At 34.1% G+C, this 23,873-nt stretch overlaps 1 protein-coding gene across 3 annotated transcripts in view; it reads left to right on the top strand.

The window, feature by feature from the left end:
- ANGPT1 (angiopoietin 1) overlaps positions 1 to 23,302 on the top strand; it is a 226,682-nt gene extending 203,380 nt beyond the window's left edge. For all 3 annotated transcript variants that reach the window (XM_016147437.2, XM_016147438.2, XM_036232970.1), the window contains exons 8-9: positions 9,274 to 9,404; positions 20,769 to 23,302. In XM_016147437.2, coding sequence (XP_016002923.1) covers positions 9,274 to 9,404; positions 20,769 to 20,929 — 292 coding nt within the window. In that variant the 3' untranslated portion in view covers positions 20,930 to 23,302. The remainder of the gene's footprint in view (positions 1 to 9,273; positions 9,405 to 20,768) is intronic.
- The last annotated feature ends 571 nt before the right edge of the window (positions 23,303 to 23,873 follow it).

Raw genomic sequence — 23,873 nt, 5'->3', positions numbered from 1 at the left:
AAGTACTCACCTACATGTGATAGGCTTTGTAAGGACTTTATTACTTCATTTAATGTTCACAATGTTAGAAGTACATTGCTGTCCTTTGAACTTTTTTCCAGATGAGACAACTGAGGATCAGAAAGGGTAGAGCTAGGTTGCAAACTCACAGTCGAGCTCCGAACTCTGTTCTATTGTTCTGTCTCTCAAGACTGAACATTCTTATACTCTTTGGAAACTAATGCTTTTTATTATCTATCTATCTATCTATCTATCTATCTATCTATCATCTATCCATCATCTATATTACTATCTATTTTTGGGGGGAGTGGAAAAAAAAGGAATAATTTTGGGTAATGACTTTATTGTCAGTTATTTCCTTCATTTATACTTACTTTTTGCCAAATCACCTATATCTGCTTATTTTTATGTCTTTTTTTTAGGTATTTATAAATCTTTATTATATCCTTAATTCTTGATTAATCAAATTGTACATTGTTGTTTTCTAATCTTTCTACTCACACCCTCTTTTCTTTTGAACTTTTTCTACTACTTATAGATTTATATCTATAAACATGTAGATCATTGTCATACAACTGTCTTTCATAGACATTTATTTACTCATTTGTTCATAGGTGGATTGACTTTGCTTCATATATTGTCCTACTGTTTTCTTACATACTCATTGACAAGCTCTTGCAAATAAGTAAATAATTCTGTTTACTTATGGATGATGGAGTAACAGGATTTATCTCCAGCATATGAAAAAACAGTGTTGCACATTGTAACACAGACTTAGAGTCTCCTCCAACAAAAACCACAGTCCTAAGATTCAACATTGAAAAACAAACCCTTTCTCCTTTAATAAGGAAGATAAAGCTTTTGAAACAGATTTTTTACATGAATGCCTAGGTCCTGGAGGGAATTAAGCAATAGAATGGATACATGTATAGATATAGGTCCTTTTGTAAAACTTGATGTTCTCATTTCTCACATCGACACCCTAGTATTTATTGGAATGGGTTATTCTCCAAGTGATTTCTTTACATGTCTCTTGGCAGCAACGAATTAGTTCCTTCCTTATTAGAGTAGTGTCCCAACATGATTCGAGTAGACCATTAGGTCATTAATATTGAACATATTTCAAATCAGGAAACAAATGCCCATAGGGCTTGAATTGTAAACCATAATTGTATTATTATAGTTAAAATGATACTACATATGAACCATCTCTTGAGATGAATAAAACTTAAATTCTAATCAATTTGAACCCTTAGTCCACAATCAACTCAATAAATAATTATTGAATGCCTGTTATGTATATAGTATATGGAGTTCACAAAAATGGTTAAGACATGAATACTTCTTATTAGGGGTTTAACAGTCTGGTGAGGAAGAAAAGGCACATATATAAATAATAATAGTACAGTAGATAAAAAGAGAGTTGCTATAAGTGAAGATGTTTATTGGTGCAATGACAGTTTAGAGGAAAAAGAAGAGAGAAGACTTCTTGTATAATATTTGACCTTGTCTTGAAGAATGATTGATTTTGGACTTGTGAAGATAGGGAGAAAGGGGTCAGTTCAGTAAAGCTCTGGTCATTTATAAGCACGGGATGCACTTGGAGAGTCCTAAAGCTAAAGAGAACAAAATGTTCCCCTTGAAGATATTATTTTGAAAAAAAAATAGAAAATATTATTTAGCTAGATGATATAATTTTACTATGTTAGCAAAGTCTAATTTAAGGCTCACGTCTCCTCTAGTGCTAAGATAAGTTTATATTCTTTCCTTTATCTAAAGGCTTTCGGTTCTAGTAATTTTCACTGTAGAACTCTGAATGAAGAGCGGGGGGGGGGGGGGGGGTAGCATTTCATGAAAACAAAGAATTTCAGCTTCAAAAACTAAGAGAAAAAAGGAACAAAAATCTACCTTAAATATTTAGTATCTAAATAAATTTATTGTCTTTGTTTTTACTTGATGCTTTCAACACATTCCAATAACTGATGGAATCTCCTTTCTTTCTTATCTTTTTTTTTTTTGTTAGATAACCCCACACCTTAATTGTGCTATGAATTTCAAAACTTTTTATTGAAAATATTATCCTCGTTCATCTCCACAGCCCCAGAGCTAGTCTCTTCCACTAACTTTTTGAGCAGTTTAGCACCTCCAGGATTTTTCTCATGCCCTTTTTATACAATACTAATTACTTGTATACCTCTCAATGATGTCTTCATAGTGTTAAACAAATGCTAATCTTGCTAGAAGTCTCAGTAAGGCGACCCTTCTATATATGTACATTGCCCAGAGAAATATTCTTTATTTTCATCAGAGATGCCACCTGTATTATTTAAACTCAGTACAAAAAGACATGCTCTGATATCCCTCTTTGTGGAAGGTGCCCAGCCTTTTTGACAGCATGGCAGGTGTAGGTGGTTAAAGCAGAGACAGCCATGGCAAGGCAGGTGTAGGTGGTTAAAGCAGAGACAGCCATGGAGAAGCAACCAAGGCAGAAATGTTGGGAAACTATGTCAAATTGAGTCATTACTACCAGGTTCTGAAAGAGAACTAAGGGGGTCATTTTGCGTTTTCTTCAAGTGATTGTGAGAAAGACAAACTAGTTCCATATGGTGGCAGAGAAAGAGCTCAGAGCCAAAATAAAATCTGCTCAGCTTGTCAGTATGTAAGACATTAAAGTTCAGATATCTGAAAGTCTGTCTACTGTTTAAAAGAGCTGAGGCCAAGCTACAATTTGTCATACATATAACTCCCACTGCCTTGGGTAATGAAAGAGACTCTTGCCCACCCTCACTCCCACCCCAAATGCAGTAAAAATATAAAAATATGAGAAGTATGACAATATCTTAAGTAGACAAAATTAGTGAGAAATTGGATGCATGAGATTGAGCTGCCTATTTTAAAGAGAAGAAAGTAATAGAATTACTTGTAGAATACATAATTGTACTTTGAAGGCTGTTCTTCCATAGTAGAACTCACTATTGTCTTATATTCATTAAGAAATGCAATTTAAGCTTTTTATATATTAAGATCCCTTTAAAATATTTTTTTACTTTTTTACCACCTTCATTCATTTCTCCCTCTGCCCACCCTTACCTTTGGCAACCACCAATCTATTCTCTGTATCAATGAGCTCGATTTTGTTTTGTTTTAAGATTCCATATATAAGAAAGAACACTTGTCATGCTCTTTCTGGCTTATTTCACTTAGCTTAATACCCTTATAGCCCATTCATGTCGCAAATGGCAAGATTTTATTTTTATTTATGGCTGAATAAGATTTAATTGTACATATGTACCATATCTTCTTTATTCATTAATCCATCTATCGATACTTAGGTTGTTTCCATATCTTGACTATTTTAAATAGTACTGCAATGAACATGGAGATGTGGAAAAAAACAAACCCTCATGCATTGTTGGTGGGATTGTAAATTGGTGCAGCCACTACAGAAAACAGTATGGAGATTCCTCAAAAAATTAAAAAATAGGACTACTACATGACCCAACAATTTCACTTCTGGGTATTTATCTAAGAAAATGAAAACACTAACTCAAAAAGATATATGCACCCCCATGATCATCGAATTTCTATAAATGAGAGAAAAAGAGAAATTACATTTTCATCAAACATGGCTCGATAATCATGACTGATTTCAACGTGCATTTTTGTTTCATTTTCCCTTAAGATGCTAATCGAAAAAATAAACATGCTTGCATTCTTTACAGTCATTGATCAAATGATACCTATAATTTTTTTTCTTTAATTAGGAAAAAAGTGGGTTTAAAAGGATGAACCATGAGTTTATAGCTGCCTTTTTGGTGACATTTAATTGCATTCTTTGGAGTTTTGCTCTTATTTTATTTTTGTTTTTGTTTTTGACATCTTCATATTTTTGTATCTAAGTCAAATACTTTGCTCTGGAATAACATTTGGTTCTTATCTGCTACCACATCATCATTCTTGCAAGCTATGTCTACACTGGCTGAAGACGAGAAATAAATATTCAAGATTCCCGTGGTGTTACTTCAGAGGAAGTCTTCTCTCTAATGACTCACACCTCAAGTTCCTTTTCACTAGAGTCAAATGCAAAGCTAACTTTGGCCCTTTTATATATTGACTTTTCTTTTGAAAAGCAAAGGTCCATTTGGAAGAACTGTTAGCAAAATAGAGGAAGTTATGGATAGTTAAATGTACAAAAGGACTTTAGAAATTAGCCAGAACCACTATTAAAAAGAACCACCTAAATATTCTGTTTGAACCCAATTTAAATGTTTCTTATCTAATTACAAAAATTTCTCATCGTTGATGAAAGACTAACCCCTACTCTTCCTGTATCTAATAACCAGATATAGTTGTAGGCTTTGGATCAATAATTGACCTTCTGTGCTAGCTAAATAGCTGCTCAGGAAGAATGAGGCCCTAAACTACTAAGAGGACCCACCCTTGACTGCAGTCATTCCCAGAATCCTCGTGGGATTCCACAGTAGTACAATTGTCCTCATTTGTAAACTTCTTAAAATAATGTTGAGGAAAATTATTTTTATATGTCATCTCTGTTTCCCAGTGCAAGAGAATAACTGTCCACTGAGGTTCCTGTTCCTTAGGGGAGCATAGCATCTCTTCTGTGACATGCTAAGGATAAAGACATGGGGATACGATTACTCCTGTATATAAATTACAAGTTCTACTCAGTCTTGTAGAGTGAAAATTTATTATTCTTCAAACCATTTGTCCCTTCTACTTTTAAATCATAGGAACCAGCATATCTCAATGTTTATATTTACTATTTTACAACTCTTCTCTGCTTCTGAGTCTTGTTTTAAAGATTCTTAATCTGGTCAGGACCTTAAGGAAATATTTTTATACCTTATTAGGCTCTTTTCTTTAAAAAATAATTTTATTTGATAGATTTACCTTGAGTTTGTTTTTTTTTTTTTTTTGAGTTTATTCTATGATGTCAGTTTGCTGTGCATGTAATACAAATAAATCATTCAATAAAACACAAGAATTAATGGGAATTAAGACATAACATTTCTTCCTTTGTTGTATTTGTGTAATACATTAAACATGTTTTTATATTCTGGAGTCTTCAAGAAAATGATATGAAAAAAGAACTGGGAAGAATACTAAGAAGGATATAGAAATGTGTGTGTGTGTGTGTGTGTGTGTGTGTGTGTGTGTGTGTGTGATTATTAAGTCAGATGGCACAAAGAGGGATCTTGAGTATTTAACTGAATGAGATTTAAAACTATCCCTCTGAAAACATGGGCCAGATATATTTTTCTTATTAAGGTTATTAATCTTTGAGTTTGTGTTCACTTGTTACCTTCAGTTACTTAGCAGACTGTCATTCATTTATTCAATGAGCATTGAGCCCCTCTTCTATATCAGATACTGTTCTGGATTCTGCTGATTCAAAAATGAGTAAGACACAGTTTATGCCTCAAGGAACTCACAGCTTATTATGGGAGAGAATAAGTAAAACCACAACTAAAATATACACAGTAAGTGTTATTATGAATGTATCTATCTGATATTCCTTGAGGTTTACTTGAAATTAATCTTAAAGGATGTATAGGATTTCAGCAACTATTCAAAGCTGGAAAGGGCCTTCCAAGAAGAAGTGACAGCACATGTAAGTGTACAGAGAAATGAGAGAGTGTGTTGCTTTAAGGGAATAAGTGATTGCTAAGTCTGGAGGATGATGTATGTGTGCAGGAAATAACAACACGAGAGGTGCGTGCGGGGGGATGGTGGAGGTACCTGGAACAAAGTAGAAGAGGAACAGATATTCAAAATCCTGTAAACCACAGTAAGCAGTTTGAACTTTATCTTCTACATTTTGGGAGAACACAGAGATTTTTAAACAGAATACAGGAATGTTGAGATGCATGTTTTTGAATGAACTACATGGAGCATGGATTTTAGAGGGAAGGGGTCAGAGCAAGACTCAAGGCACTGAGGTCAGTTGTAAGACTTCTACATTAATACAGAGAAAAGCTGCCAGGTCTAGAAGACTGACCTTCAAATCTTGATTAAATGAATTAGGAAAAATGTCTGTATTTACAGACCTTAATATACATCATTGATGAGGTCCATAGAGGTGAAAGTTGTGTAAAAAACACCGTAGATTTTATTCTAACCCTAACATATATATTTAGATACTTATTTAGAGATACATAAAGTTACCCTTAGACTTATGACAATTGATGATGTAGTCATACAATAGCTTCTAAATGATGCTGGAGAAGAATAAGTAATGGCATGAGAAAATGGTCATCAAATTGTATATGAAAATGTTATAAAGAAACATTTAAACTATGTTTTCATTTGTATTTATACATGATGAGAAACTGATTTGAAGGGTACAAAACTGACATAAGTGATTCCTCTAGAAAGGTAGATGAGATGGGTTTGGGGGAAAAACTTTATATACATTGTTTGGAGTTTTCATAAAAATATGCTCAGATATAACATGTATACTTAAAAAAATAGTATTTTATATTTTGAAGGGGAAAACAAAGAAAAGACTAAATGTATATAAAGCATAATGTCAGAGTAATTATATTTAGAGATGAGATTTGGGTTAATTTTTATTTTCTTCTTTTTGTTTTTCTCTACTTCCCAAACCTATAATTATGCATTCCTATTGCCTTGGTAACACAAAGGAAACATTGTATATTATGAGGCTTAAACAATAACCTCATGTGAAAAGATGAAAGTATAAACTATCCCCAGCACATAGAAGTCATTTAATGTCAGCTGAAAATTTGTGCTGAATTACTTGCAAAAGACACTGTAGAAAATTGTTGTGTCCTGGAAAGTCTGTTTCCCTATTAGTGAGCTTAAAGCTATTGCAGGGAAAATAGTATTGATTTATCTTAAGAAAGAAGAAAGAACATTATCGCAAATCATAGAGAAGCAAGAATCAGAGTTGGAATTAGCATTGCTCATCCAAGAGCACTTGTGGGCTAAACACACCTCGTCCCAGTGGAGTAGATATCAGGCTAACAGTCACAGCTACTTTATTTTGGAATCACCCATCTTCCTCTGACTCTGATTCTGTGTACACTGTATAAGCAACTTTTCTAACTATAATTTGGCTTTCTGTATGAAATTGTAAGAAGACCAGGAAGCTGGACCACCACATGATCTTATTTTGACTATAAATGGAGACCCAACAAACGTCTCCCTTAGTTTTGTGAGTGTGTATTTGTCTCTGAGAGACTGAAAAAGTGATCAAATTAAAACTACTTCAGACCAGATCTGGAAGGTGGCAAGTTTACCTGGTAATGTGCCCAAGGAACTCCATTGGTGACCATCCCCTGCATTTCCCTAGTGAAACTCACCTCCATGTAGGCTGCCTGCAGCCTAAAATGTGAATTAACACTTAAAAAAGATTCTCCAATCTTGCATCACTAATGACTTTTAGCCTTCCCTTCCGAGTTTTAACATGTAAGCTTGCACGTGATACTTCAGCTTTAGAAGCTTCCTTGTAGCCTACTGTTAACTACAAGCTCTAGTAATCACTGAAGCCAAGAAAACTAGATGAGGGTTTAATTATTGTATATTTTTCTCTGACTCAAAAAGTCTCTGTAGAACATTTGTAAAATGCTTTGGCACAAACATACATAAGTGCTGTTATTTGCTAAAAATAATATCAAATCTCATAAGATAATAATGGGACATATACATACGCAACTACTTAGATACAAATATAAGTCAATTTTATACATGTATATATATATATATGTATATATATGTATATATAAATAAATTGATCTTTATTTTTTTTCTGTTTAATAATAATGTAAAATTTTGTTCAGAGCTGGCCTAGGTCTTCATAGCATCTCACTCATACAAAGGTATTGATTATCCATTAACTATACTCTGGGTAGATAGGATTCATAAATATGAGTAGGCACAGAAGTGATCACATACATGAATTTGTAGAGAATATTGCTGGTGATTTTGATGTGGTCAAAGGAGCAGAGTATTAGGTAGAGTGAAGTAGAGGGGTAAGGTTGACCAGAGAGACCTTGGGTATCAAACCAACACTACTGATGACCCAAGCTTAGTTATCCTGGGTTCTAAGGAGCCACTGAAGGATTAAGCGAGTTTGTATTTATTCAAAGTACCCAGGTGGATGTGAAAGCCACATGCAGTATCAACAGGAAATCCTCAGGTATCAGACAGGGAACTACATTAGGCAACTGTTGTGATTTCTACACTAGTTTTTAAATTCAAGACCAAGATCCTTCAAAATGTTCTTATTGGACAGTCTGCATTAAGTTACCTGAGATGCTGGTGGAAAGCACAAGTTCCTAGCCCCAGTGAAAAGGCCTTTTTTATAAATTGTTTGTTATATGTACAACCATTAAAAAGCTCATGATCTAGGTTCATGTAGATTTTATCTAAGAAATACTTCTATAGAGTAAGGTCAGTTCCATGAAGAATGCCATATTTGAAGCTAAACTATTGGGATATTTGAACTTAATTTTAGGATTACCACAAGAATGCAAGCCTTCGAGGGCATGTCTTTTGTTTGTTTCATTTGCTGGTATGTCTTACGTGGTTAGGACAATTTCTAGAATAGAGTATGTGCTCAACAAACATTTGTCCAGGGAATGAATAATGATTAAGAGTTTGGATTTTACAAATACAACTAAGTTCCACCTTATTTAGCATCTCTAAGCCTTGCTATGCATAATGGGAATATTGATGCCTATACCACAGATTTAATGTAAAAATTAAATTTAATAACAGCAGAAAAGCATTTAGCAGAGTACTTGGCACAGAGCAAGTCCCTGATCAATGAGAATTGTTGTTCATATTGCTATTAATAATAATGTTTAACACATCACCAATATTCAAAATTAACACAGTGATATGCTATAGTGATGCTCTAAAAGGCATTTCTTAGAGATTAATACTTGTAATAATAAAATACATCCATCTTCTTTTATTGATCCTACTTTGTTAGAGAAACATATGAGTTTGAAAATGCATAGTGAAATAAACAGCAAGCACACAAGCCATAGAGTCTTTCTGTAATTTGGGATTCCTTCCTTCCTTCCTCCTTCCCTCTCTCTCTCCCTCCCTCCCTTCGTTACTTTTGATTTTCGAGAGTTTGAGTCTTGTAGTGGTTTGTTAAAAGACTTGAGTCCAAAGAAGGTAGAAAATGATGAAAAAACCAAACATTCGGCAAACTGATCCTATGGGCTCTCTTATTATTTTGAATGGCTTATCTGTTATTATTATTTTTTTTAACTCTAGGTTGTACTTAAAGGGTCACACTGGGACAGCAGGAAAACAGAGCAGCCTGATCTTACATGGTGCTGATTTCAGCACTAAAGATGCTGATAACGACAACTGTATGTGCAAATGCGCCCTCATGCTAACAGGAGGTAAGTCCTATGTAGCCATTCTCTAAGTTATGTGTCATTGGTTTGAGGCTCAAGGTTCTTATCTATGAGAAAAGACTGCGCTCTTTTGGTCAGGAAACTTGAGAGTAAGTCCCTAAGAAATTATTTTGTTTTGCCCACTATTTACCATGGGTTCTTCTGTAAGACGTCACTAACAGATTTAGAAATTTGCCTTCTCCCTCAATATCTAAGAGTGGGTGCACTAAGCTTGGTCCTAAATAAATTCTTTAGTTTCTTTAAGTTCCAGTTACTCTACTTTTCTAAATAATCATAATGATACCTGTAGTGGAATGAACAACAATTTGAGAATTCAGCATACAGGAAAAACAAAAATTTTACAAAATATTTTGCAACTGTACACTGGAGTTCATTGACAATCCTATTGAAATGGAATAAGAACAAAGAATAGTTAGATCTAAAATCAGCAATTCAAGCCAGCTAACCAGGGCTTTGCATTATATACTATTAACCTCCACAAGACATTTGAACTAATATAAGAGATACCATTAAATAAAGTATTAGGGAAAGAAAGTTAATCTTTTTTGAAACTTTTTGATATTTTTCCAATGCACTGATTGTGTAAAAGGGCAGTTCTCAATTTGAATCAGTTTGATGTTAGCATATCTGTAACACTTTCTTAGCACTTACCCAATAATCACCCTTCTTAGCAAAGAAAGAGCAAAACCTTCATCTACAGGTTCGAGGCCTTGGTTAGTTGGTGGCACCTGCCTGGAATTAAATAAAGTGATTTTGTTTTCATTATATTGAGTTTTATATCTACCTTCTATTATTAAGTTTAAAGATTTTCTCTTTAAAGGAGGAATGTCAAGTTCACATTTTAAAATGTATTTACAATATTTAATAGTCAACAAATCATTAATTTAAGAAAAATATTAGTTATATATTAATAAAAGTTATAAAAAGATATGGCAAAAACTGTGGAGTTGATACATGACCGATTGAAGTTTGAGAAGCACTAAGCTAAATTCCTCTTGGCAAAGGATGTAGCTCAAGAACTTTATAGGCTCTGGCTAAGTAGGAGTCGGCACCAAACAAAACTGTAACGGAAACTTTTTTCCCAGTGTTTCTCCTCACAGTATTGGTGTTGTTTCTGTCTTAACAGAATAGCTATCACCCACATCTTCAACTGTTCCGATTCTCTTGCTTTGTTATTCAACACAAAATATATTTTCATGCTAGTAAGGAAAAACTAATCAATTCTAACATTTTTTTCTTTCCAAAATATGACATTACTACCATTAATATTACATATTATTCTATTTGTTGTACTATCCTACTTGAACTCCAAACCAACTCTATCAGATAAGTAAGGAGAGAAATTCTAATCTCTACTTTGTACATATGGAAAACAAAAGTAATTTAATGTTCACCATTTTATCTTTAACATCTAATACAGTAGATTATTGCACTTAGGAACTCAGTATAAGATATGGTGCATGAGTGAATGAATGAATAGCCTTCTTGTAACCCTTGAAATTACTTTCAAATTTTGAAGCCACTGAAATCAATCATTACATGGACATGTTTCTCATCAATTAACAGAACATAGAAAAAATATGGAGGGGAGGTTTGGAGAAATCTTTCCACTTTCATCCCCATCCCCAATCCCCGCATAACCACTACCAGCAAATCACACCCTGTTGACTCCCATCCACTCCATTTATGTTAGCATCTTTTCAATATGAGACCATACCTAGTATTATCAATGCCAGCCTGTTATGATCCTGCCTCTATCAAATCTTTCTCCTTAAGCTTGAAACATGCCATTTGGCATCACATTCAACCTCACTGAATAGTTAAAAATCCTCTATAAGTAATTTTATGACCTCTCCCCCAAAACAGTTGTTACAAATTTAGAATTTTTTTTTAATGGTACCTACAATTTTCCTTTTCTCCAAAGGAAATTTTTCATTACCCTCCTGATCCTATAAGTGAAATTGTCAGCAAATTTATACATACAAAGACAAAATAATTTTAATTATCCAACTTCCCTGCCCATTTTAATGTTGAAACATAATTCATTTTCTCCAAGTTTATTTTTATAGATAATTTTTCTTACCAAAAAAATACAACACTGAAAGACCAGCTGTAAAATCTTTTAAGTGTTTCCTTAGAAGAGCATCCAATATGTTCATATTCCTGTTGTAATATTGACAATATAGAGTGAAACGAAGAAGAAAATGCTCCTCTTGGCTGTCAATGAGAAAACTTTATTGCTCAGATTTATGATTTTATTTCTGCTTCGAATGGTTGCACTTTTTCATGTCATTTCATCCATAATCATTCTTGGATCTTCTTCTTACTCAACAATAAATATGTTGGGGAGAGAAAATTTCCATTCATTGCTTGGTCTGGAATAGTTGAAGTAAATGTGTTTTTGTAATAAATGCCATTACCCTATCAAATATCCTTTTGAAGGAATCCAGATCTTGCAAAACTATTCACTCTACAAAGCTAATGTGTGGGATTTAGATAACTAAGAACTGGAGAACATAAGGGTGAATGTCGGAGACAGTCCAGGTAACTTGAGTGTTGCCTGGAACTTATGTCCTACTTAGCTACCCCTCGAATACCACTGTATATTCTCTGTCATTTTTGTCCTTAGAATCATTTTATTCACCTGATGATTTTAATTTTTTTCTTAGTTTGTATTTGAACTTGCTGCCTGTTTAACATAGTCTCTTTTAAGCATTGACATTCAATACTCTTTGAAACTAACAATTTATAGTTCTCCGTCATCATCAATTAAAGCTTTTTAAAAATCTTATTTAATTTTCATTGTTTCTTCTAAAAGAAACTAAGGGTAAAATAAGATTTATTGCTTGCTAACTGTCCTTATAGTTTTCAAGTATATGAGGGAGTTTTAGTTAGAGAATGTGGCATTGACGTTTATCTTTATCTTTCGAAGACTGAGTAACAATCGATGGGCCTAATCAAAAGCAGAAAGTATTTCAGCTAGACAAACGGCAGAACATTTTGGTCTTTCTTCTTACCTGACATTCCAACTTCTTAACTTTCTATTAATTTAACATATTTTAATGAGTAGCTATTAAAGATCAACTGCTATTAAAGAAATGAGCCAGACAGCATAGTGCTTGCCTCTATTCAGGAAGACTATCCACAAAAAGTTACTGGTAAATAACACAATTTAAAACCATAATGAGTTTTAAAGACAAAATGTAACAGCTCATAGAGTTATGGAAGGAAGGGGGAAACGACTTTAGTTGGGGTGCCCAAGGATCAAAGATGCGAAGGAGTGTCCAGGGAGGACTGTGCATCTCTGGTTATGAACATTTCACAAAGAGAATATAAAGCTGTTTATCTGAAAACATTTTATTATGCATATGCTTGTAGATATTGGTCTAGATAAGATCATCTCGCATTTTCTTCTGCTTCTGTGATTCTGTTATTCCATGTACCCATTGCGGCTGCAGTTGGGAAAAACAAGTAATGTTGTTTTCATTGCATGAGTTGTAATTCATAGGGCATTGTTGAGTGGAAAGGAAGTTCAGTGGGCTGAGAAAGCACATTTGCATCAATAGAAATAGATACAGCAGGATTTTACCCCGCCTTTCCTAGAGGCAAATGTACTTATTGCTACCTCACCAGAAAGCCAGCAATTCCTCCATCCAATTTAAATATTGAACATTTTTTTTTTGTTTCATTACACATTTCTTATGGGATCAGACCATATATTTTGAGGTCAGAATGGCCACACATGTTTTCTATGGAACTGACCCCTTAATTAATCATTAAATAGAGATGATTTGTCAGCATAAATTTAGAAGCCAGACATATCTGTGCTCTGTGATTCCATTAACCTTAGGAAAATTTGTTAGTTTTCTCCTTAGGTTTCTACCTTTGTATAGCATATTCTGACGAATCTGCTTATTTCAGAGGTAAGAGGGACACATTTAAGAGATGATTGTAAGAAATATTTTCTTAGTCCCTCAGAGGAGCTCCCGTTGTGCCCTCCTGAGCCCAAAGAAGGAAATCTGTTTTATTATAAGTATAGTGTGTTTATCCACTATTTGACATTAAGAAAATGAAAATGTAATCTCATTCAATACGTGCTTTTTATGTGGATTTGTTGTATATAAAAATAAATATGCAAAAAACCTCTGACTCCAAAATTATGAAAATGAAAACTTTTTATCACTGGATTGTCACATTCAAAGCAAACTTGCATTCAAAGAAAACATGGTTTTTGGTACTAAAATAGCATTCTTCGAAATAAGAATTTCTGAAAGTCTGTTAGAAACTATAGTTACTGAAGGTTGCCGACAAAAACAAAACATGGTATTGTTTTAAATTCTTTTCCTTACCTTACTTTTTTTTCAACGCAATTTCCATGTTTAGTATAGAATATAAAAGCTATGTAAAAATGTGACCTAACCTTCTGCGGAAAGAATCTGTTGTGGTAGAAACTTCAGTCCCTTTTCCCACGCATAAACTATGTCAGCAGACAGACAAGACTTTGCTAAAGCTAACAAAAGATATCTCTCAGTTCAGTCCTAAAAGAGGGGATAAAGCCATACACATAAATTTCTTCGTACACCCTAGAACTTACCAGATGCTAATAGCAGAAAGTTGATAAATGTTTGTCTTGATGGCTACATAATCTTGAAGAAGAGGAAGAAAATGAAAGACGTTAGTAGCTTCTCCAACTGGTCAAAGCGACAAGATCTTTGGGAAAATATAATCATCTTAGAGTTTTTAATAACCCAGGAAGGAAGTGCTAAGCATTGTTAGATAACTGGCATTTCCTAGGTTTTAAGGTGAAAATATTGAGAGAAGATCCATATGGAAAATTTAAGGTTGATCACAGAAATCTACATTGTGTTAGTTTATTTCAAAGCAATTATTTGTACATAACCTGTAATCCTATTCCACAGAAATGCACATTTCTTGAACATATGGACTTTATTTCATGTTCTCCACTATTGTATCCTCTGTGCTTAGCACACTTCTGGGCACACAGTGTGTACTCGATAAATATTGGTTAACTGAATAAATATGTTATCAGTGAATCTAAAAGGACATTGCAAAACCACAAATGATCCTGATGAGAAGACATAAAAATAAATCAACATGAGTGTGACTCTTGCATGAACTTAGATTCAAAATACATTAAGTATATATATGCATTTTCCTTCACACTTGGAGCAAGGGGGTGAATGTCAAAGATTGGGACTAAATTTTAAGAATAACTAAACCCCAGAAGACTAAACTCTAGAACTGGAAAAATTTGACAGGTTCCTGACTTTCAAATAAATTTAAATACCCTAAGTGCAACATTTCTATTTTCTAGAGGAAATTTTCACTTATTGGAAAAAGAGCAAAGGATATCAAAAAATGTCTCTTGAAAGATAAATTTGGGAAAAGGCGAAGCAGAACCGATAGGCCTGTAGCACAAGTCTGTCACCAAAGGTTGATAATTGATAGTGGATGAGAAATAATCAAACACTTAACTTTGCTTGTATTTTACTCCAATAATAATGTAGCAAATGTTTATGCAGTCTTAATGTCTAATAGGCATTTTTGCATTATCCTGAATGATTTATATTTAACTGACATGACGCTTCTAAAAACCCTTTGAAATAGGGACCGCAGTAATGCCTTTGGCAAGAGTTAAGTAACAGAAAAGTTAGATAATTTGCCAAAGGTCATAGAATTAATCTCAGAGGTAGGATTCGATAAGCCCCCAGATAAGCCATCACCTCATGCACTCCTTCTGCAACCTCTGTTTGAAGGAAAGATGGCATTCAGAGACAAGAGTTTAGCTCTGTTTTACTGTCCGCAGCACATTCTGATGAGGAGTTCCACGCTTAAACGTGGTCGAATGTGAAACGAAGCCCTAGGGAGGGAAGAGACAGTAAAAGAACACCTAGAAGTTTTAAATGAATTCAAGATTACTGGCCAGGATAAACAACGTTTCATCTTTGGAACAAAAAGAAGAGAAAAGGAAAAAAGCCAAGTCCTTGGCCCGAAGGAGATATAGTAGGAGATGACAGAAAGAATGCAGACCTCTAGAAAGGTCCTCTGTCTCCCGCATACGAGGCCCACGCAGCTGCTCCCTGCGGCGCGCTGTAGGTGAGGCCGACTTTGTACACATGAGCTCAGCGAGTGGTTTTTCACGATGATTCCATTGATAACAATGGCACCAACCAGTTTAGTTCAGCTTCATTCTTAGCGATAAAAGGAAAAATCTTATTTTCTGTGTATGTCTTTTTGCATATTGCTGATTAGAATGCATGCATTGAAAATGAAAGAAGACTATGAAAACAGATGTATCTCTTTATTTTGCTGTACTTTTTACCTTAGAAGTGTTGAGAGACATTTTGTTTAGGACCAGAAGAATTTGAGAGTTAAGTTTCCTGACTTTCAAATAAATTTGAACTTCCTGAGTACAAGGTTTAGAATCAAATTCCTATTTTCTGGGCAAAGTTTCACTTATTGGTGATAAAATGTGAATTTTCTGCTTCAAAGATAAAAGACTTGAATGATTTTTGAAGGCCTGGGAAGCCCAGGATAGTTATTACAGAACTAAATTTTAATGAGTTTTAAGTGTAAATGAATTAGAAACACGCATCTTGGATTTCTTATTAAAATATACATGAGGTTACAGGTTATGAAGAAAAATGCTTGGCAAAGTACATCTTAACAGTTGCCAATCTTATAACATTTGAGACATTTTATCAGTTGTCCCAACAGCAGATGGAAGCCTTTGCTTGTATCACTGAGTTCTTTTAAATGTAAAGTGCCTTTCCTAGATTAACTCATTTAGCATATTGCTTATTTGTTATGCCCAGGCACATAAAAAACAAAGTGAACATTTCCCCAGGATTGTAGAGGGTGTATAATTCAGCTCTTTGGTATCGTATCAGAGAGGAACTGCAAACCAGGCATAACCCTCTGCATGTTCAGAGAGAACACCTTTATCCCATGCAGACCTTCATATGTACTGAGTGTGGTGAGTGCATATGGTTATCTACAAGTGCCAAGAAATACATACGAATAACCAGGAGTCTGCTATTCCTTTTGCCTGTTTTCTATAAATCTGCTTTAAAACCACATCTTTCCAGAATTTTTAAAAAAGGCCTAGTCATGCCTAGTTTTTTTTTTGAAGAGAGGTAGAAAGTGGACAAATGGAAATATCTGATACAAAGAAGTTTCTTGTTTGTTTTCAATAACGTGTTGGAGAAAGCAGAATACTTGCTTACACAGAAAAAACGATTTTGCTACCTTAAGTTCAGAATATTTTATAAAGGACACTACAACCAAAATTGTCATGAGAAATAATTGCCCTTTCATTCGTTTCCTGCTGCCTTAGTTCATCATCTTTGCTATCAATTACTCTCTGATAATCCATAGCACATACAGCCCACTGGTCTTAAGATAAAGAGAGAGTCAGACACTGTAAGTTCTTTGATTTCCTCATGAAATGACAACAAATCATTGAAACAAAACCCATATTAAGCACTTAAATGGCACATCTTTACAATGCAAACATTGCACAACTATACATACTTGGTTCTAAATTATTTTCATATTTCCTTAATAAACCCTACCGAGCAAATAAGAAAATAATTTGGCATGATGACCTGATCTTCATTATTTAATCATCTTGATGCCCCACAAGATCCAATAGATAATTTACATGAAGCACTGAGACAGGATTTTACAGGCCCTAATAATGCATTACCTTATTTTATACCTGCAACTGTGCTGTGAAATCAGACATTTATAATTCACATTCTATGAGTGAAGAGCTAAGCGGCTGTGTGACCTTGGAAAAGTTCCTTAAACTATCTGAGCATTGCTGTTTTTGTTATGGTCCTCGCCACATACCACATAAGGCTCTTTGGAAAATAAAATGAGAAAATGCATGTAAATATTCTAGCAGAGTCCCTAATACATATTAATTGTTAAAAATATCAAATACTATTGCCTAAAGTATCTTGGTTATTAGTTGATGAAATCAGCATCAAAGTCTGAGTCTTCTAATTTCTGATCTGGTGCTCACAGGCTTGCTATTACCCACAAGAAAATATAATAAAAATCTGTATGTTGTTATTCCTGTTTTTTTTTTTTTCCTATCTCTATATTTCCAACCCCTTACCCACTGTCACTCCAACCAACCCAAACTGTTGGCAGACACTCTGTCCTGCTCTCTCAGAGTACATACAGAATCTCTTTCTGTCAAAAGGGACACCCGTCCTTCAGGAGTCAGCTCAGTTTGTAAATGAATGGACCTCATGGATCCACAAACAGTAACTTCTGCCTCCATTTCTAAGATTTTCTTCATCTCTGCTTAATGGTTATCATTTCATTTTATTTTTTTTTTTTCAGTTCATTGTCTCTTTCCTGCACAAAAGTATGCTTTTCTTAAAATCGGGAATTTTGTTTTACTTGTCTGATCCCTATGTCTTCCCATTGGTTAATATTTCTTTAGTTGGTTCTAGACTCATTTTTCACCCTTTTATCATGCTGCCACATATGCTCAGGATGGCTTTGGCAGACCATAGTTATAGAATGAGAACTTTAAATATTTTATTAAACATTTAAGCTGACAGATCTAGTTCTCTTAGAGAATGTCTTACTTGTCCACCTGATGATAGACAAGTATACTGAATAAAACTATAAATTTTTCCGTGAACACTATTTACCTTTCCACTAAGATTGCTTGCTTCTCCACCTTCATTCCTGCAAGTCTTCCCCTTGTTCACTGTAACAGAAACACTCATGTCCTCTTAGTCCCTAAATGCTCCAAGCTCTCTTTCTTCCTCATGATGTTGGCTTGTGCTTTACTGTGTTCAGAAGAGTCTCTTTCCATCTTCACATGGTCGTCTCCCTCTTATCCTTCAGTTCTCACTAATTATAGCTTCTCCCACAACTGTGAAAAGTCAAATAGATTTCCCACTATCCTCCTTTAGAGCACCCTCATTCTTTTCTTTTTTTCTTTTGTTTGTGATTTGTATTTTATTTATTTGCTTACTATTGTCAGTTTCTTATATTTGAAGTAAGTTCCAGGAAGGCAGGGATCACATCTGTCTGAGTATTGTATGACAACACTTCATAATAATTACATATTGAATGATGAAACAAAGAAAAAAGGAATACAATAAGCATGGATGTTATATATTGGGGTGTTTATCAAATATAACATTTTAGTAAACCAGACTGCTTCAGACCACAGAGACTTTACGAGGAGAAACAAAGTCAGTCAATCTGCCAATAAGCCTATGGTCACTCACCAGTCATTTGTTAAGCAAACTCTGTTAGGTGCAGCAATAAGTAGCTTAGTATGTGAGAGGGCCCAATATGCAGACCACGCCTTTCCATTGCTCTTAGGATAATGAACAAATGACTCAGTGATTTGCTCTTTAGACCTTCTCAGCTCCAGACTACTATTTCTCTAGTTAACTCTGTTCCAGCCATAAAGGCATCTTTCAATGTCTCCAAAATGCCACTCTTCTCACCACAGTTACTCCCACTTTATTCATTAGAAAAGATACAGAGGATCGATTTATCTAATTCCCTCACAGGATCAATTTATCTGATTTTACCCCTAATATTTCTTGTCATTTTCTCAAGCTCATCCAAAGTTTCTCAATGAATGTGTCCTTCGGCCTGTGACTTTTATTTCCAGGCTGTTCTCATAAGAGACCTCTGCCTTCTCACAATCTTCCAGAACTTTTGTGACATTCTATAAACCAGACAAAACTACACACTTTTACCCAAAGGACCCTAATGTATCTTGAAGGATCATTCTATGATTTTTAGTACTTCTCAACAATAGAGTAACTGAATTTGCTTCAGAGACCATGGTGGATATTTGGAAAACTATGAGAGGCTCATTAACATGATGGAAGAATGCCTCAAGAAGGTCATAGAAAAGGAGAAGAAAGTTAAAACGCTGAAGCAATCAAGTTGGGTTTTATATTTTTTCTTTGAGAATCTTCAGGGTAAATTAATTCCCAAGTATTAGTATGTCTTTTGTAATACAAATAACATATTTTACCTAGTCATACTTATCAAAAATTTTAAGGAATCTTTAAAAACAAAGTGGAATTTTACAGTTCCTCCTTCCTTGCCAAACAAGCACCGCTTGTCCCTTGTTTTGACTGCGTTAACATCTGTGTTGTTTGCATACAGTTGGTAAAACAGCATCGAATATAGCGTCTTTCCAGATTCATCAACATACCTTATTATTCCCCAGTATGAATTGGAAATTAATGCAGCTTGTTATGTCTCTAATATGACTTTATAAACACAACCCAGCTGTATTCCTCTTCCAAAATTGAAAAAGAACTAGCTTTTCTCCATTTAACTTTTTCTAAAGTTTCTGCAAGATGATGCTCATGTTACAGTTGAACATCAGCTGTACAGCTTTTTCTTTCTTCAGCTATTAGTCCCTTAAGTATAACTCTGTAATCAAAGGGAGGTCAACTGTATCCAAATAAAAATATGCCAGAATGTCTCTGGCATAAATCTCTCCCTGAAGATTTCAGTGGTGTTACTACTTCAGGAGGAGAAGAAAAAGTGCTATGTTTTATCTAAAAGTCTAAGAACTTAATTCATTAGAAAAATAAAGTACTGAGATATCCTTACAGAAAGCAATGCAAGCATAGGATCCCCATGCCGCAGATCAAATCGTTTGTTTTTCTCTTTACAAAGCTTTGAAAGAACTTGAACAATCACAGAAAATATACTGCTTCATAGGAACTATATGGCTACTATTGAAAAACACTGCCCATATTGCTATTAAATGCAGAGAGGGCATAGTAATTCAAATTCAATTTGAGCATCATCATCATTGCCCAGTATTCAATTAATTTCAGAAGCAGCTGAGGACCAGTTCTTGGCAAAATTATGAGTAGGTGGAAAAACTTCTTTATTTAAATGTCAGTTATCGAAACTGAATTTTTTCACTAATAATTAATTGTCTCATTTCCAAAAACAGGCTTAAGGTGGAATGCTTCTAAAGGGTATCTGCATTACATATAAATGCAGGCATGACTTAGAGCATATCTTTAAGCCTAGAAGCTTCCCATCATTATGGTGGGAACTGTGTCCCAGCAGAGTGACACCAAAGTTTGATTTCCATGAGAGCATTTCTCTCTCTGATTGTTCATACACTGCTTAAATCGGATGCTGTTTATAGCAATTCTGCAACAGAGAAGATATGTATTGAATGCCTCATTTGCAAATGATCATAACAAGTACGAGTAAATTTCCCCCTCAGTTAATATCATTAATTTCCAAATGTTCAATTTATTTGTAATTATTTCTTCTTTCTTCCATTATTAACCAATTCTTCAGGCTGGTGGTTTGATGCTTGTGGTCCATCCAATCTAAACGGAATGTTCTATACATCGGGACAAAACCTTGGAAAACTGAATGGGATAAAGTGGCATTACTTCAAAGGGCCCAGTTACTCCTTACATTCCACAACTATGATGATTCGACCTTTGGAATTTTGAAGGCATAATGTCAGAAGGAATTATGAAAACAACAAAGGAATCTGGGGAAGCTACCAGATGAGAAACTGCTTGAAAACTTCTGAAGCAAAACAACATTGTCTCCCTTCCCACAAGTGGCAGTTATGTGAAATCAGCAAGGTTCTTGACTATGGATTTGGAACCTTTCAAGTTCACGGAAGTCTCTGCTTGAGGTTCCCGCGCTTATGTGGCTTGACTGCAGAGAATGCCACTTAGTGTCATACTTTAAAAAAGGAAGAAACTGCTCAGTTTTTTTGCATTTCAAACTACTACTGGATCTTGTTTTGGAACTGTGGTAGCCAGATGATAAGTATGGTTTGTTTTATGTAAAACCGAAGAAGAAATGAATAACACTACCAACAACAACTAAAAGAATATACATGAAGAATAGAAACAGGCCTGCCATAATCCTTTGGCAAAAGTGTATCACACCAGTGAAATGGTGTTATTTCTATGCAAATTGACTAACAATTTATACTGTTGCAAAATTTTAATAAAAATTAAGGAAGAACAGCATTGCCCTCTGAGTTCATTAAATGTTAATGGATTTCAGAAGCCTTAATTCCTAATTCATACTTACTAGTTGATTTCAGTTAACCCATCTTCAAATATAAATTCCACTTTGTTAAACCGTGATGAATTGTAGTGCATGAAGAATAACAGTGTGAGATAGAAACATGCTCCATCATTCTTTGATTTTTTGATATGGTTCTCAGAAAAAAGTGGACATCATCAAGTATGGATATATAAGGTGAAAAATTATCCCCCCCATGCTACAGTTTTCATTTATTTTAAAAACTGACTGATTGATACATAAATATATTTATAGCCTGAGTAAAGTTTAAAGAATGTGAAATATATCATCATGCTCTTAAAATAATATACATGCATTTAATATTTCCATTGATATTATACATGAAAGCAGCTTTTTAGAGTGTATCAAGTTGAAGTAAAAGTAAATAAACTGGAACAGTTTATTTTACAGTACCTTCCTGCATGTGTACACGTAAGTGTAACTTCCTTATTTTTAAAATAATGATTTTTAATTCTTAACCCTATTATTTCATGCTAATTTAATTTTTGCCAATTAACTGAAACATGCTTTTCAGAGTTACCCTGTTCCAGTTTCCATTAAAGACACATTTTGAAGTCTATGAAAAATAAAAGAATTTATAAATATCATTGTACATAACACGTTTATATCCACGGTAAACATAATAGTTGTTTAATCCGGAATATGCGCCATTCATTAATTGATGCAAATAAACACAAGTTTTCAAAGAAATTTACTATACCACTTTATGAAGTACATTATTTCTTTATATTTTTCTCCTTCAGGCCCTGTTTTCTTAGCCAGTTTCTGATTCTTTAAATTATTATTAGTGAAAAAAATTGGCAAGACTCTGTATTATACAAAAGGGGAACACACACATACATAGAGTCATATTAATAAGAAAATTCTGACTAGCTGCTGTAAATCTCTTAATGAAAATATGCCTATGGGATCATCTTTTTAAAGTGAATTTGGGGTATATATTTTTTGTTGCAGTTTGAAGTTACTACAGTATTTTATCAAGAAGTACTTTCTGAGTCTAAGTGTTCAAGGTTACAATAGTGAACAGTTTTTATCAAAACGTGAGTTACTGTGACATAAGAAATTGAAATACATATATTTCAGTTGGGTGTCCTCTTAGAAAAAAGAAGTTGTTTTTTTTTTTAAGGCAACAATACCAATTTCAGACCGGATGACTTGATCTATTGTGCCTTCATGGCTCTCTTCCGTGTGAGAGAATAGTTATTCACAGTTTTAAGAGAATATTTTTACAAATTTAGCATCAAGTCTTTATATATTTATGCATCTGTATGCAACCTCATTTTGCCTTACATGTGATATTTACAAGCGATACAGTTTTTCTATTCCCGGTGACTTCTTCATAGTACTGCTTAGTCTCTCTTTCTAAAAACCTTCTTGATTGTTTTCATTAAGTGAATGAAAGTGAGTGTTTTGGTTTTTTGTTTTTCTACAGATTTTTTTAACCAGTCTTTTGATAAGAAATACTATTTCCAAGTCATAGTACAAAAATAAAATGAAATTAAAAAAAAAAAAAGAAAGCATGATATTTACTGTTTTGTTATCTGGGTTTGAAAAAATGAAATATTGTTTTCAATTATTTATAATAAAGCAGTATAAAATATTTTATAACTCCATTATGTGCATTGTGTAATGCCTACATGTTTGTGGCCATTTAATGTGTATATCCTTTGCATTTAATTATTTCAGGATAAGATAATTAGGTATTAGGATTTTGTCTTTAAATTTTTATTTCAATAAAATTCATGTGGTTTCTATGCAAATTTTCTTCACATTAGTCACAGCTTTATTTGATTTAAATAAAATTGAAAACATATTTGTGCAACCTTATAGCATTTTAAATAAATGCTTTAAAATTAGAGATCTGTGGAAATATGGAATCACTTTTAAAATTTGCTAAATGAGCTAGAACCTCAATATTTGAAAAACTTTCAGTCAGGGGTGTGATAAGAAAGTTTAGCTCCATTAGAATGGTCGATCAAAGCAGTTGGTCTGAGGCCCACATCTATTGCATGATTTTTATGTCCTGCCAATTCATGAATGCTGTATTATCATATGACAATTAAAAGCAAAAATATGAAAACTCTGACTGTGGAATAATAGGATGTATATTATACATCTGATTTTGGTATAAAAAGGAAAGAGCATAAAGAAGATGCTACTCACCCCTCCTGCCTCCTATCCTATCAGCTGTCTTACCAGGTCGGTCCTTATAAGGAGGTCTCTTACTTTTCTCCTTGATTCTCCTCCCATTGCCACAACATTAATTTGAACATTCATTGACTTCTACATGATAGGAAAGGAAAAGATACTCTCTACTACCCTCTGCTCCTA

The sequence above is a fragment of the Rousettus aegyptiacus genome, unplaced genomic scaffold (assembly GCF_014176215.1).
Source record: "Rousettus aegyptiacus isolate mRouAeg1 unplaced genomic scaffold, mRouAeg1.p scaffold_m13_p_15, whole genome shotgun sequence".
Taxonomy (NCBI): Eukaryota; Metazoa; Chordata; class Mammalia; order Chiroptera; family Pteropodidae; genus Rousettus; species Rousettus aegyptiacus.
The sequence above is the reverse complement of the archived record's forward strand: the minus strand, read 5'-3'. Positions and strand labels throughout refer to the sequence as shown.